General features: G+C 41.7%; 1 protein-coding gene across 2 annotated transcripts in view; it reads left to right on the plus strand.

Moving 5' to 3' along the window:
• LOC308387239 (rho GTPase-activating protein 7) overlaps window positions 1-15,074 on the plus strand; it is a 39,716-nt gene that overhangs the window by 2,145 nt on the left and 22,497 nt on the right. For both annotated transcript variants that reach the window (XM_080867172.1, XM_080867173.1), the window contains exons 2-7: window positions 10,954-11,025; window positions 11,117-11,198; window positions 12,156-12,219; window positions 12,749-13,326; window positions 13,412-13,613; window positions 13,855-14,235. In XM_080867172.1, coding sequence (XP_080723298.1) covers window positions 10,954-11,025; window positions 11,117-11,198; window positions 12,156-12,219; window positions 12,749-13,326; window positions 13,412-13,613; window positions 13,855-14,235 — 1,379 coding nt within the window. The remainder of the gene's footprint in view (window positions 1-10,953; window positions 11,026-11,116; window positions 11,199-12,155; window positions 12,220-12,748; window positions 13,327-13,411; window positions 13,614-13,854; window positions 14,236-15,074) is intronic.

Below are 15,074 nucleotides of genomic sequence, written 5' to 3' on the forward strand. Positions count from 1 at the left end.
GTACAAACCCAAAGGCCACAACAGGTCACAAAGTGCAGTCTAATATCTGACACACCTGCAGCTTACACCACCTAATGCAGTTGTTTTGAGAGCGATTCCTCCCTGAATGTCTTCAAAAACCTCAACAAACACACATTTCCTCCTTTACATAGAAAAAAAATAAAAGTTTTTCCCAGGAAAGGTTAAGAGAGAGTTTCTCCTCTTTTTCTAACTGCAGTTAATTCTGGTCCATTTCCTTCTCCAGATACTCATCTGTAAATGCCAGACAGCCTCATAAAAACAAAGTACAGCAGGTTTCATATCATAAATAATAATAATATATCAGTTGACCTTTTTTTCATCAAAGACAACTTAACCATAATTTATTTTAAAAACTGCAGTAAGATTCACCGAGGACCTCACACGTGTTGTTTTTCACCTAACAGTTAATGAGCTATAGGTGTTCCTACCTAAATGCACAAGTGGCTCATTAAGTATCAGGACTCACTGAGGTTTTAGAGTCAATACTGAGGTGAGACATGTTGCAGGCCAAAGCAAATGCAGTTGGGAACCTGTTGGGAAATGAACTCTTAACATTTCATAGTAAACAGTTCATATTCTTGTGCCAAACTTATGGTTGCCATTCCACTAATTAAGTCAAACATATCTCATTGAATCTTTTGATTTAAAAAAAGTGTAAACCAGGTTTCTCATGTTTAGGTGTTACCTTTAGCTAACATAATGCATCTCTAGATCTGCCTCGTCAGTCTTAGAATGGTCAGTGTAGCTGCTCTACCAGGTATAACAATCAAGTTTAATATCCAGGCAGCCATAAAAAAGCATTTAAAAGGATTTGTGAAGTTTAACAGAGTTAGAAGTTAGCAGGCAGTTAGCTTGCTAGTTTCCATCTTAAGATGATATACCACGTTGTGACTGAGATTACTAAAACGTACAGCTCTGCATAAATTAAGACAGAAAGACAACTAAACAGCAGCAACGTTTGTAGGGTTACTGAAGTTGGGCTAGCTGGTATATAATGGTGTCAGAGATGGGCAGTAACGTGTAATCCGATTACTTTTTTCAAGTAACGAGTAAAGTAAGGGATTACTATTGCAAAAAGTAATTAGATTACTGTTACCTTCCCGTAAGCACGCTGCGTTACTGCATTACTAAACTGTGATTTCGTTTGCAAGAGTGTCTCATGACAGTGACGTAAGCGAGTGCGACGTTCTTGACAACAGCTGTGTGAAGATCAACAGTGGATCATATATCGAGTGCAGGAGAGAGTATGAGCGTGCAGCGTTTAAAGCGTGGAAGTACTGACCTTACTTTGAGTTTGATTCCGTAAAAAGTGACAAAAACATTAGCGTCCACTGTTCACTGTGTGGGAAGAAAACTTCGTTTTACAGCAAAAAATCCCTAAACTCTGAGTGAGCACCGACAGTACGCTGCCACGGGAATGTGACATTCACGGAGAAACTGCTGGACTTCTTTAAGTTGCTTGAAGACGTTTCACCTCTCATCCGAGAAGCTTCTTCAGTTCTAAGGTCAAATGGTGGAGAGTTCCAGATTTAAACCCAGTGGGAGTTTCCCCCCAAAGAGGGACAAAGGACCCCCTGATGATCCTCTACCTAATCACATGAGCCAAGGTGTGAAAACAGGTGTGGGTCTCAATCAGCCAGGGTTTCGGGTGAGCTCACCCAAAACGTCTTCAAGCAACTTAAAGAAGTCCAGACGCTTTTCTTTCCAAGCTCCTTAGACTTTAAATGTTAAACAAATTTCTTCCAGTCAGAGAATGGTGCATATAATTTAATTTTTGCTTGACGCATAAAGTTATTTAGTATTTATTTATTTATTGTCATTGTCAAGAACAATGAAATTGCGTTTGGGGCTTCCATACAACCCAAAAAAAAGAAGAAAATAATAAATACCCCTTAAAACCCAAGTGTACATATTTAACCCAGTGTGACTCCAATGCAATAAGACAATCCTTAGCAATAATGTTCGTAGAAATTCAGACAAAGACCTGAGAAATATGACAAAATACAACAATGCAACCCATTCAATATTATTGTACTGTGAGATATGATATCAGATATGATAGTTATCTATTTAAGAAAGAGGGGGGGGGGGGGCAGGAGGGGGAAGAGAATAAAGATATGATGCACCAATGCAGACCAGTTCATTGCTATTAAGAAGTTGGATATGGTTATTGTCCGTGAGAGGGGGGCAGAGAGTTCAGGAGCCTCACAGCCTGTGGATACAGGCTGTTGGCCAGTCTGGATGTTCTGGCCTGTATAGACCTGTACCTTCTCCCTGAGGGCAGCAGATGGAAAAGGTGGCGCGCAGGGTGATGTTGGTCCCGCAGGATACTGTGCACCCTCCTCAGACAGCGAGTGGGGAAGATATTACTGATCTCTGGCAGACTTGTTCCAATAATTCTGCCAGCTTCTTTCACCACCCGCTGGAGTGCTTGCTGATCGGCCTTGGTGCAGCTGGGGAACCACACTAGAAATCCATGTCAGAATGCTGCTGATGGCACAGTTGTAGAAGTTCAACATCAGAGATCTGGGAATGTGTGTGCTCCGCAGTCTCCTCAGGTAGTAGAGGCGCTGTTGGGCCTTCCGTGCAACTGAGGTGATATGGTTGCCCCAGGACAGGTCCTCGGTCACAGTTACCCCCAAGAATTTAAAACTGCTCACCCTCTCCACCGCCTCACTGCCAATGAAGAGAGGCAGATGGTTGTTATGACCCCTCTTCCGGAAATCTACAATGATCTCCTTGGTCTTTTTGGTGTTTAAGACCAAGTTATTGTCGTGGCACCATGACTCTAGTTGTTGCACCTCTGTCCTATAGTTTGTCTCATCATTGTTGGATATAAGTCCGAGCACTGTAGTGTCATCTGCAAACTTAACAATGAGATTGGACGCGCAGGAGGAAATACAGTCATGGGTGAAGAGAGTGTATAGCAGAGGGCTCAGAACACACCCCTGAGGGGCACCGGTGTTGACCACAAGGGTGGAAGAGGTGTTCTTACCCACTAGTTAAAAGATTAAAACTAATTAAAACTAATAAAACAAGTTTTAAAAAGAGACCTTTTCATTTGATTACATTTTATATGATGGAGTATGCAGAAAAAGTAGAACTGGGCTGAAAGATCTATCGCTTTATTACCTATTCAGGTTGTAAATCATGTTTTTTTAAAGTAACTAAGTAGCTAATTACTTTTGAAAATAAGTAATCAGTAAAGTAACGGGATTACCTTTGGGGGAAGTAATTAGTTACTGATTACCTTTTTCAAGTAACTTGACCAACACTGAATGGTGTGCTACGTGCTGGCTAGCTACAAAGCTATGGTTAGCATAATATAAACACATTAGCACAGTGAAGCTGGTGGATGAACACTAACTTTTTCCCCTCAATAAAAGTTAATGTAAGAGTCCCTGCTGAGCAGATGATCCATCCCCAGCATGAGGTTAGTCATTAGCACACTGCTGCATTGTCTGGATGACTCGCTGTGAAAAACTCCTGATCCTCAGCTTCATGTGCACAAATCTTAGTTAGCCTCAGAGCGTTTCTTTTCTGAACCGTTCAAATATTTGGTGTCTGGCAAACCATGAGACGACTGATAATAAAAACCCAGAGAGGCCACAACGATCACTGACTATTTTTTTAGGGCTTGTTAAAATTAAATAGAACAAGATACATAGCATAAAACACGTTAAAAAGACAACCGCCTTAATGAACACAGTGCAGTTTGTACCTAGAAGCAGGGTTCGTACGTCATCACTTAACAACCAGAAACCTATTTTGACCAAAAAAGAAACTTTGAGTAATTTCTTTTGGTTAGGCAATATAGCTTATAATCCATTAAGCTAATGTAATGATTCTTCAAATGCAAGACTATATAACCTTAAATTGGGGGAGGGCCACACCCCCGTTTTCTTCATGCTAATTCTAGTTTTCTTCTTGTCCCAAATGAAATCTTTAACAAAATGAAGTCGTATGCTGCTACAGGGATTGAATTAAGAGTGATTCATGTGTATTAGATGAGTAAGCAGCCTCATGTTGTCTACCGCAGGCCTGAACTTAACGAAGCCTACTTGCTCTTCACCTATGTTCTGGTTTAGGGGCCAGTGAGCAATTGAGTGTGTCCCACTTTGAACTCACTACCCATAATGCCGAGTTCCTGAGAAATTATTCACTCCACCTCCTGAGCCATGTACCTTCTTTCTTCTTTGCCTTCTTTCAGCCCCACCATTCTCACATTAGTCCTCTGGCTCCAGTTCTCCAAATCCTCCACCCATGCCCAGAATGTTACCAATTTCTTGTCACACTTCTCCGCACATTTCTCCACCCGAGCATTTACATCTTCAACATCGGACACTCATTGTTCCACTTCGCCCAGCAGTCTTATTTGAATATTTTCTACTGAGTCTTTAAACTCAGTAGGTTGCTTGATCGAAATAACAGATGCAGCCATCACTACCTATCAGGTACGAACTAATACAGCAATGACTGAGGATGAGCTCTAACAGATCCAGTATCCTACATCATAGATATAAGTTTACTACAAAACTGCTAACTACCAGTTTTAGCCTGCAGATGTTTAAACTGTCCAGAGTTCTCACACAGATGTTGAATTACTATTATTACCAATTATTTGCTATAAAAGACATTTCAGAATATCAATGAATCAGAGTTTAACAACATAACATATTAAGATACTTGATATAATTCAGGATAATATCAAGTAATTTAGAATTAAAAAGATGTTACCCTGAATTTAACATCATAACAAGCTGCTCAATCAGCTCTGTGCTGGCATTACTTACTGTTTTAGACCCGTATGAATGTGACCTGGATTTATTGATTAGATATGTGCATTAAAGAGCAGATGAAATGTGCACCTAGTAAGTGTTTTCCAGGAAGGAGAAAGATTTGATAGCTGTAAAACTCACTAAATACTTGAAATTACTGAAATGTGAAAGTAATTATATCATGCAGCAAAATAAAGACTACAAACGAATAGTTTGATGTTTACGTTTGTACACCAGCATCAGTTTTATCCAGGACACCTAGAAGTTTCTGTAAGTGTACCACTGAGGAGGGTTAATGAATGGGAGCTTGTATTTATTGGAAGATGCCATGAACTCAGGGTCACTGCTTCCTGAACACTTTTAAACAGCTATTTCTAAGGACTTCAGTGTAATGAAGTCTTTACACAAATGTTTTCACATATTTGTAAGCTTGTAAATCTGATTTTTGTTCATACTGTGGGTCAAAGAGGAGAACGTCCTTTCAGAACCCACAAATTGGCTCATTATTACTGTTTGCAGGAACAAATCTCTTCAGCTTCAATTAAATTCACTTTTTGTAAAATCTGGGAGTTTATTTGTGAGTACTTGGCATGTTCTGTACTAAAGTGTCATAAGTTTAGTTTTCTTACAGAGTCCACAGAGCAGCCAACATGCAGTGTAGATAAAATGCCGTTACTGGACTCTCAGTCCTGTCAGTGCAAAAAATCACTCGTGTATATTTTTACTGTTATTGGTCTAAAGCTGCATTTCTGATTTGGTGAGTTTTGGTATTTGCCCCTGTGGCCCGTCATGACCGCGGGCGTCTTAAACTTTGCAAAGCTGACTCCTTTTGCAAAGCTGACCGAACTGACAGGAGAATACCGCAGAGAAGGAGCGAGGAGGAGTACGGAAGCATGGCGTGCCGTTTTGACAGGCAGCTGACATACCTCTGATCTCCAACCACGCCTCTGTAGCCCTGGAGACGCTCCCGAGCACTCCCTGAACGGCAAACAGAACATGGACCAGTCACGCAGACATTCAGTGAGGTGTAAAAACCACTGCCTTCAAATATCGGTTGGATATTGGACGTCTGAAGGACGGGAGCTGCTCGTGATCTGAGTGTGAGAGAAAGCTGAGAATATCTGGCTTTTGCAGATTTGATCAAAAACACAAACGACTGCATAGCAAACACGGCAAGTTAGAAGCAGAGATGGAGTAAATGCTACTTGTTTTATATGCAGTTAGTTGGCTGTCATAGTTTATATAACACATTATATCCAGATTTGTTACAGATTATAATCAACTGAGTAGTTTTTCCTCTCAAAATATAAATAACAGTCACGTAGTCCTTCAAATTAAAGTCATATTTGTCTTTTTTGTTAAAGGAATGGCCTGTTTTTAAGAACAAATGTTACCCAATTACCTTTTCCTACGGTGATGTTACCTTTCCCACTTGTTTCCAGAAAGCCACGGCAAAACACACACGTGTAACTTTTAACATGCAGAAAGTTCTGAACGTGAGCAGAAATCTTACAGAAACTTAATTTAATTTCCTGTTTCTGTTTACACAAACATGTTACTGCCCCGAACAAAATGCACAAAACCCGCCTGATGTGGACGAAATGTGAACTCGATAAACTGACTCACAGGAGTAAATCCTGCCGATGTGTGGTGGTTCAGTCTGGATAACAACAGAAAAGTTGAGGACGGTCATTGTTCCGAACGTACCCTAAATTTCCATCTGCTGCCTGATTTTTGTCTTTTCCTTTACATAAATGAAAAACTAAAGAAAACTTATGGATGAAATTAAGCATCTGCTGCTCAAAATGTGATAACAACAGTGCGTCCACACAAAACCTACAGCCATGTACTTTCATAAACTTTTTAAAGCAGTTCAACGAGTGTTGTTAACTTTATTATCATATATAAATCTGAAATTTGATGTCCGCTACTAGACCTTAAGTCTAAATCTTCATTATGCACATTTTCAGTTGGAGTCTGACGCAGTGAGGTGACCTGATAGTAAAATCTCTAAACCCCAGATCAGCCTTTTTTCTGGTGAGCAGTGATTCTGTTTGTTCCAGGTCAAAGCTTTAGTGTCGAGACAAGTGTAAACACCCAAACACAAACGGTCCACCGAGCACGTAACCTCACCGTGCATAGTTCCTCTCTGCCGCCACACATACACTGTCCGGTTTCCTGCCGCAAGCCAGGCGGAGTCATCCTAATCAGACACTCCAATCTTATCAGGGCCCAGAGGAGCCAAATCACAACTTCCTCTGAGACAAAGTCATTTGGAAAGGGAAGAGGCCTCTGCCTGCTACTCAAACAGGAGCGCAGCAGATACCATCGCTTACGTAAATACAGAGCCGAGTAGAGTGGGGACCGGGGTCTTTCATCAAACCTGCGAGACCAGTTTAAAATACATTGTTGCTTCTTGACAGGTGTGGAATGTGTCGTTCTTCACTGGACTCATAATTCATGTGAAAATCAGGTCAGAAATGAGTCGGGTCTATTCTTCCACCCACAGCTCCTCTGGTGCTAGAAGGCGCTGGGATGTGTTCTTTGAATCACTGACGGAAATCATGAATGTTAAAAGTGCGCTCGGTAATATCACTGATACATGAATTAGAATAACACTGCATGTTATTCTAATTTAGCTAGAGATGAGACGTACTTTATTTAGTGCGTGACGGCAGCCAAAACATGAACAAACACCAAAGAAGCAGCTCCAATCAAAACTGAGATAAAATGCTTAATGATTAGCTTAATAAGAAAAATCTAACAAATAAACATGCATGCTGTGGTATGAGACGGGAAGGACTTCCTGTTTAAATCAGCAGTTTATGATCACATAAGCATTCTGTCTGAAGGCCACCAGATGGCGATATCTGTGGTTCCAAAAACATTTCTGGTCCCTTTGAGGTGTTGCAGACATGTGACCACTCACCATGTAACATGTGAAAATCACTGTTCTCAGTGTAGGGTCAAGTGAACATGGTGCCAGTCACACAGGCCTAGAGACTGATCTGCAACCATCTGGCAACCACAGCTCAGGATGGAGGAATGTGTATTTCCCAGCTAGTTGGCATTGTTTTGGTTGCTAGCATATTCTTGCAGCTATTCTCTGAGCTGTAGTGAAACCTGAAAATTGCAAAGCAAACCAAAAAATAAAGACACTTTTCCCTGAATGTAAAATGTTTGCCCTTTAAAACATGTTAGCTGCAGCACAAAGGTGAAACTTTGACTTTAGCGAGTATTTGCAGACAGAGATAAACTCTACAGCCAACTGTGGCAACCTGCTAGCAACCAAAGCATGATTGCTAAGAGGTTTTTAGTGCAGCAAACGTCTTTGATTCTGATTTTACTCAGCAAATGTCACCAATTTCCAGCAACCAATGACAACCAGCCGGGGAATACACATTTTACCCAAGCAACCAATGGTTGTATCACCATCATCCAATATGGCGGATAACTCTTGAGCAATGTGTGCATGACATATCCATTTCCCATCCAGTCATATGGATGACCTCTATTCTGTCATCATAATGATATTCGTGCATTTTCACAGCACATATAGACATACAGACCAAGTGTGGTGGAAATGGTATGGAAGACAGAAAACTGAATCAGTACATTAGAGCTTTCTCTCTCCACGTAGAAAAACTGCTAATTGTCTCTTTGCCAGAACTGAACAAGCTTTTCCTTATTTTATCACCTCTAAGACATCAGTAGCAAAATAGCCTTTTATGGGCTGCTGCCTTTTAGAGTCTCTAAGTTTCAAAGCACAGTTCAAACATCTAACTACACTGCAGCACACAATAAATCATAGGAATTCAGCCTTTAATTCAAAGTCGACTGACCTCTGTTATTTCCACTACCCCTAACAGTTACCAGTGATTTACAGGCCCAACAAGCAACAGTTCCTGAAAGTTCTCGGTTTTGCCTCCAAATTCCTGTTAACCTGCACTTCCACAGCTGTTTACAGTGCTGCTTACTGACAGAAATCCCACCTTTAGTGCAGCGTCTGTCCCTCTGTGATTTCAGTTAAACTGTTAGATAATTACAATAATAACAATTGTACGTTTTTTCCCACTAAGGCTGTAACCTCAAACATTTCCTGCAGGAGCTGTGAGCCCCTGTAGCCTTTAAGTAGGCAATAAGAACCTCTTTAAAGTGGGAAACTGGTTTAAATGACAACTTCTTTAATCTTGTGAGCCCAGAGGTTGCAAAGTGACAGGCTGTGATTTTTTTTCTTCTGTGCTGTAATGGTTGGAGTGAGAGAAAAAGCAGTTCGGAGCTCTGGTAGCTCCACATATCCCTGGATTTACAGCTCCTGCTGTAGATGTCAGACAGCCGCTTGACAAGCACTTGATTCCTTTCCTGTCTTGAATGTCACATCTCCATCAAGACGCCAGAAAACGGGCTCAGCATCTTACTATCCCGTTACGTCAGGGTCAACATAAACATGCTAATTTGACTACATTTTACCATTCAGCCTGTTCCTTTCATTCTGTCTCCCCCTTCTGTCATTCTGAAGGTTTAATATCCGCCTGTGTTTTCATATCGGGACCATCTGCTGTTCCTCTGACCGGGGGGGAGGGAGACCACATCATAAGCCAAGTTTCCATCCTGCTGTCAAGCAAATTTTAGTCAAAGTTTTGAAAAGTCACATATAGTAAAATGAGAATTAGATGCCTTTTCTTCATGTCAGCTGAAGTGAATAAGTAGGCAGTAAAAAAAACCCAACCAGCAGACAAGAAGTGTTAGAAGAACGAATCCGTCATGGCCAAACGGCTCCTGTTTGTTCTTTAGTGAAGACTAATGTCGGCCATATTTCATGCTGTCTGAATATGAAAACAAGAAATGCCCTTGGCAGTATTCTGACTGCTAACTGCGACGGGCCTCTTCTGCGTGGAGAGAGAGCAGGTTTAACGTTTCAGGGGGAGTTGTGGTGGACAAATATTTTGAGAAATCCAAATCCTCCTCCTGAGCCGCACAAGCAGACTGACAAAATGGTTTCTGTCGCTGCTTGTTGTAAACATCCTGGATCAACTAAACGTATTCCATGCTTCCAATCACAGTTTTCCACACAAATACCGGACGGCAGCTGAAATTAATTGATATTCTGGTGTGTGCATCTTTCATGTTGTTTTGAAGTGGGGAGGAAAAGTGTTGAAGTATGCACGCCTGTTTCTATTCCTGTTTCTCATCTAAGTGTGTGAACAGGGAAGAGCATTACTGTGTCAAGTGTACTTTACTGTGTGTGTGTTCTTTTTAAGGCGTTTTGATAAAATGGTCACTTAAACAAACAGACTTTAATTTAACCCCACCATCCTCAGTGTTACTCTATAGAGCTGCAATAGCCACAAATATTTTTTAGAGGTATGAATTTAAAATAAACATGCGTGGAATCTTATAGCAAATGTAGAAGATTTATGCTGCTTGGCAATATTTTCCGTGTTGCAGAGTTATGACAAATCTATATTTTGGGGCCGTTTATATTTATGAGTGCTTATTCCCCATTTTATAAGTTGACTTACAGATGAGGGTTAGCACTGCTAGCAGCTGTATTGACAATTTATAGCATGCCCCAAAGTAAACAGAGTTTTGGTGGGAATAAAACAAAACTAAAGCTGAAAGGTTTTACATTTGCACTTTTGCATTGTGTATAAATATTTATAAAGCAATTCAAGAAGAAAAAAGTTAAGGAAAGCTTAAATCAAAGATGCACACACTCCAGATGTATTATGCTGAAATATCTGTGAAGTTCAAGCTTTGTCATGGTTTGAATAGAAAATGAGAAGTGTGTGAGAGCTGGTGTGTTGATGAGCCCAGCCATAGCAGCGAGTCTCAGAGGGAGAAGGTGACAGATGGCAAGAAGTTGAAGAGGAGGAACCTCTTTTCCCCGCTCTCTCAAGAACCCCCATCCCCACTCTTAGCCAATTAGCAGTGATTAAAACGGCCTCTTCCAGGAGTCACAGTTAATTAATAGCCTGAACGTGCTTCCAGTTCTTCTCCCTTCATGTTCTTTTTTTTGCTTCCAAATGCAGATGTAATTAAACTTCATAAACAGACAGCTGATTAAGTGCAAATATTTGCCCTCTTAAAGCGGGCGGAGCATGAAATGATTATAATTGAATCAAATGTTGTTTTCTTTTCTCTGTGTTTGCAGAGATTGAAGCCAAGGAGGCCTGTGATTGGCTGCGAGCGGCCGGCTTCCCTCAGTATGCGCAGTTATTCAAAGGTAAATATGAGACTGTTCAGTCAACTCCAAGATACCAGAGCGTAACCCCAGACGCCGTCTTATTGTGCCATTCGTCTTGTCTGTGTTTCAGACTGCAGATTCCCCATTGACATCGAGTGGGTGAAGCGCGATCACCACTTCCTGGATAAGGATGCACTCGAGTCGCTCTGCAGGTAACGAATGCCAAGCGGGAGCGTAATGCAATATTATGGACAACTTTCAGCAAGTTAATAAAACTTTAAAGTCAGCAGCAAACTTCTTAAGTATTTTTCGATCAGATTCTAACAGACCAAAAAAGTTCTCAGAGGATTTTCAAGATCGATGCATTTCAATTTCTTGGTACAAATACAAATTTTGGTACAAAAAAATCCCTGTTCACTCCTCTAAGCACTCTGGATCAGATAGTTGTTGTTTTTTTTACTCTGGGACTATATGATGTCAGAGAGAAAGAATAGTTAAGTAATAATATGAAGCTATGGAGCTGAAAATGACTATAATACATGCAGTTTAATGTTTCAGTATCCTGCACTCATTTACAGGCAGGTCCAGTACTACTACAACTTTAATGGGCGTAGCATTTTTGTAATTTATATCATCATTATTATTGTTGCTGGATTTTAATTTTCTTAATTTTCAGATTCAGTTTGGAAGATGAAGACTAATTGTTTTTCAAAACTCGCCTGACTCTCTCTTCTCCAAAGAGCCCAAGGTTGTTTTTTTTATTTTGACCTCGCAGTCTTTGAGCTGCAACTGACTAAATATGGAGTGAAAATAAAAACAACAGCCTAAGGTTTACAAGAGTGATCGAGGGTTTTTTACACTGAGCACAAACACTCCAACAACAGTGTGATCTGATTAGATGTTATTCAGGAGAAGCTGGATGTTTGGTGCCTTGCTAAAGGGCTAAACTGTGCTGGCAAAGACAGAGTTCTTTCTTCACGTTCATGCTCCTGGTTTGGACATTAAACTTGCTGCCTCGTGATCCCAGAGTCATATTTTAAATCAGATTTTCAGGTTTGAACCACAGGTCTTTAGTTTCGTAGAAACTGTACTGAAGGTATTGATAAACAAGTACGAGCTACAGTGTGCCATTTAACCTCCATTCACTCTTCTTCCTCTTCCTCTTCCAGGAGGTTAATCACTTTAAACAAATGCGTGGAAATGAGGCTGGAGCTGCGGAGATCAAAACGCAGGGTGAGTCCTGAGAGTGAGCAGCGAGTAACTTGAACGCAACGGGGCGCTCATATCAGAACGGCTGGCGCCACGCAGGGGGGCTTCACGCCATGAAATCTGCTCTTTAAGCCGCACTTGGAATTCACTGATATCAGCTGATCGCTCCTCCTGCTCGATGCTTCGTTCTCTAAGAGGAAGTGTTTGATTTGTTTTTTCATGCCTGAGTCTTTATTGTCTTGTATTACCGTGAGGTCTCTGATGTCACGTTAAATTCATGCAAACAAACATAAAATAGCTTTTTTAAGCCAGGAAAGCGCTATCAACACTACAGACAGTGAAAATATTTTGACTTTTGGCCCCTTCTGTTGCATCAGGGACAAAACTTCTGCACTTCCCACGATGCAACTTATGCAAATACACCTTTAAACCCCACGCCATAACTGTGCAGTACAGGTTTGCTGTTAAAAACAGGCCATAGTTGTGTGTTTGTGTGGTTTTCAAACATTTTATGGGTTTGTCTGAATGGGCCATCATCATCTTCTTCTTCTAGGGAGATGACAGTGGTGAGGAAGACTTCTGTGCCATCAGCCCCAACTGGACCTACGACAAGCGGACCCGACAATGGCGACGCCTGGACTCCGCCGTGGATATCCTCCGACTGTCCCCCAACTCGCCTGATGTGTCGACATGCGATGACCACCATGATATCTGCTCCATCCACAGCTGCAGCAGCACTGAGAGCGAAGGCCACGAAGAACACCAAAAGAGACTGCGAGAGCCGACTGATGGCTCCACCGTCACCACCGCAAGCACCCCAGATGACCTGGAGAACAGCAGGAGCTCGTCCCGCTGCTCGTCCTCGAACAAGACCCCGTCCCTGGATACTTCTCTCAGTGGACCCCCCTCCCCCGGTGGAGGATCCTCCAGTATGAGTCTCGAAGCCGAGAGCTGCTACCCCGAGAAACCACCCAGGAGGAAGTGCACCACATTGCTGAGGAAGATGGAGAAACTGAGGCTCAAGGGGGTATCAGGTGAAAGCAGCAGCAGGGGTCGGGCCCGGCGTGTTATAAGCAGGCCTCTTCTCGTCCAAGACGAAGAGAGGATGGAGGGGCTCCACTGCACGTCAAGGTGAGGCTGTCCATCCTACCCGGCGTTGACTCCAGCATCATTAACCCTATGTGTCTTTAACTTGTACCACCCTGATTGTATCCAGTCTGCAGGATCAGCCCAGCAGTCATGCTTCTTCGTCGCCCTCGTCTCCTCACACCATCAGCAGCAGCAGCAGCAGTAACAGCCACTCAGAGAGCAGCAGCACAGTCAGCACGCCCAGCCCGGTCACTCGGGTGAGGAGCAACTGCAAACGATCCAGCAACAACGTCGTGGTTGGCGGTGGGACGAACCACACAGGACCAGAGGTCAGAGCATGGACAAGATTCCTCCAGACCTTTTATTTCATCTAATCCTAACCTTTTAACCTTGACCTATATAGACCTGTATAGTGACTGACTCTGTTTCATGTATTAAATCCTTTTTGTTTCCCGTTTCTGAATGGATTGTGATGTAACCTAAAACATTAGACCGTTCCCATCTGTCTTACTTACCAACAGCAAAGGTTTCTTCTTTATTCGCTGACTCCAATGTTCTCGTTATTTCTAGGACTACAAGAACCAAATCAACAACAACAATAACAACAGCCACCAGAACATGGTCTTCACGATCCCCCACGGACACAAACCAGGGACCTTTCCCGCCTCCCTCACGCACAAACACGCCAACCTATTACCCATCAGCTATGACACCTCCGTGAACTGGAGGACTGGGAGTTTCCACGGTTATCGGACGCGTCAGCCAAGATGCCATGGGATTTCTTCTCTGGCGACCGGGAGCATCTCATCCTGCGACGTTCCGAGCCCACTGCCTGTGCTCGATTACCGGTTGAGCGTCTATGACAATGTGCCTGACCACCGCCAGCTGTCTGAAAGTGAAGGCGGCAGCGGTGGAAGCGCCAGCGATGCAGACCGGATGAGTGAGTCGGAGGTGGGTTAAATCACGGTTACGGTATTTTTATTTTATACAATAAATAAGTACTCTATATAATATTACACTGACTTTCTTCTTTGATGGGGAATAAGGTTATAATAATATCCTTAATATGATGCCAAACCACCTTGTTGTTCAATTTATGTTTGTTCAGCCAATCAGAAGAAAATTGACATAAAGCGAAGGGGAAGGAAGAAACTGCATCTTATTCAGACAGAGGATGAACTGTCGACCCAGAATGACACAAAGAAGGATTATTTTGAAGCTTGACTCATACAAAGCCAGTGTAGAAGAGTCCAAGAAATAAATGTGGAGTTGGAAATGAGCATAATGCATCCACCTTTCAGTGTTTTCTGTATTGCTGTTTTTGGACTCCTAAATGGGACTGTATACCCTTACAGGTGGAGACATAAGTTTCAAAATGACATATTAAGCCAAATAGTAATATGTAGAAAATAAGGACATCATTTATTTTTTACTATATTGTGTTTTCATAGAAAAAAAGCTTTAAAATTAAACCTTCAAATGAAATTTAAAACGGGTAAAAACAGGAGGAGGCGCCCTCTCAGTTCCCCTTTGGCTCTGCTGCAGTTCTGCAAAAAAGTACAAAATCTCCAATCAAAGTATATAATATTGTTGTTAATGTAATGGATTATATTAATTCTGCTAAGCTAAGCTTTGGTATCAAGTTGTAAACTAATCTGACAAAATCTAGAAGTCATGTAAAAGTAGATAAGAAATATTACTGAATTAATTAGAAAATGGCTTTTTATTTCTGCTCCATGAGTGTGGGAAAAATCCCAAAATTAAACCCTTAATATTACAAAATCTGCTAA

Source organism: Rhamphochromis sp. 'chilingali' (genome assembly GCF_963969265.1).
Source record: "Rhamphochromis sp. 'chilingali' genome assembly, chromosome: 19".
NCBI classification, from domain to species: Eukaryota; Metazoa; Chordata; class Actinopteri; order Cichliformes; family Cichlidae; genus Rhamphochromis; species Rhamphochromis sp. 'chilingali'.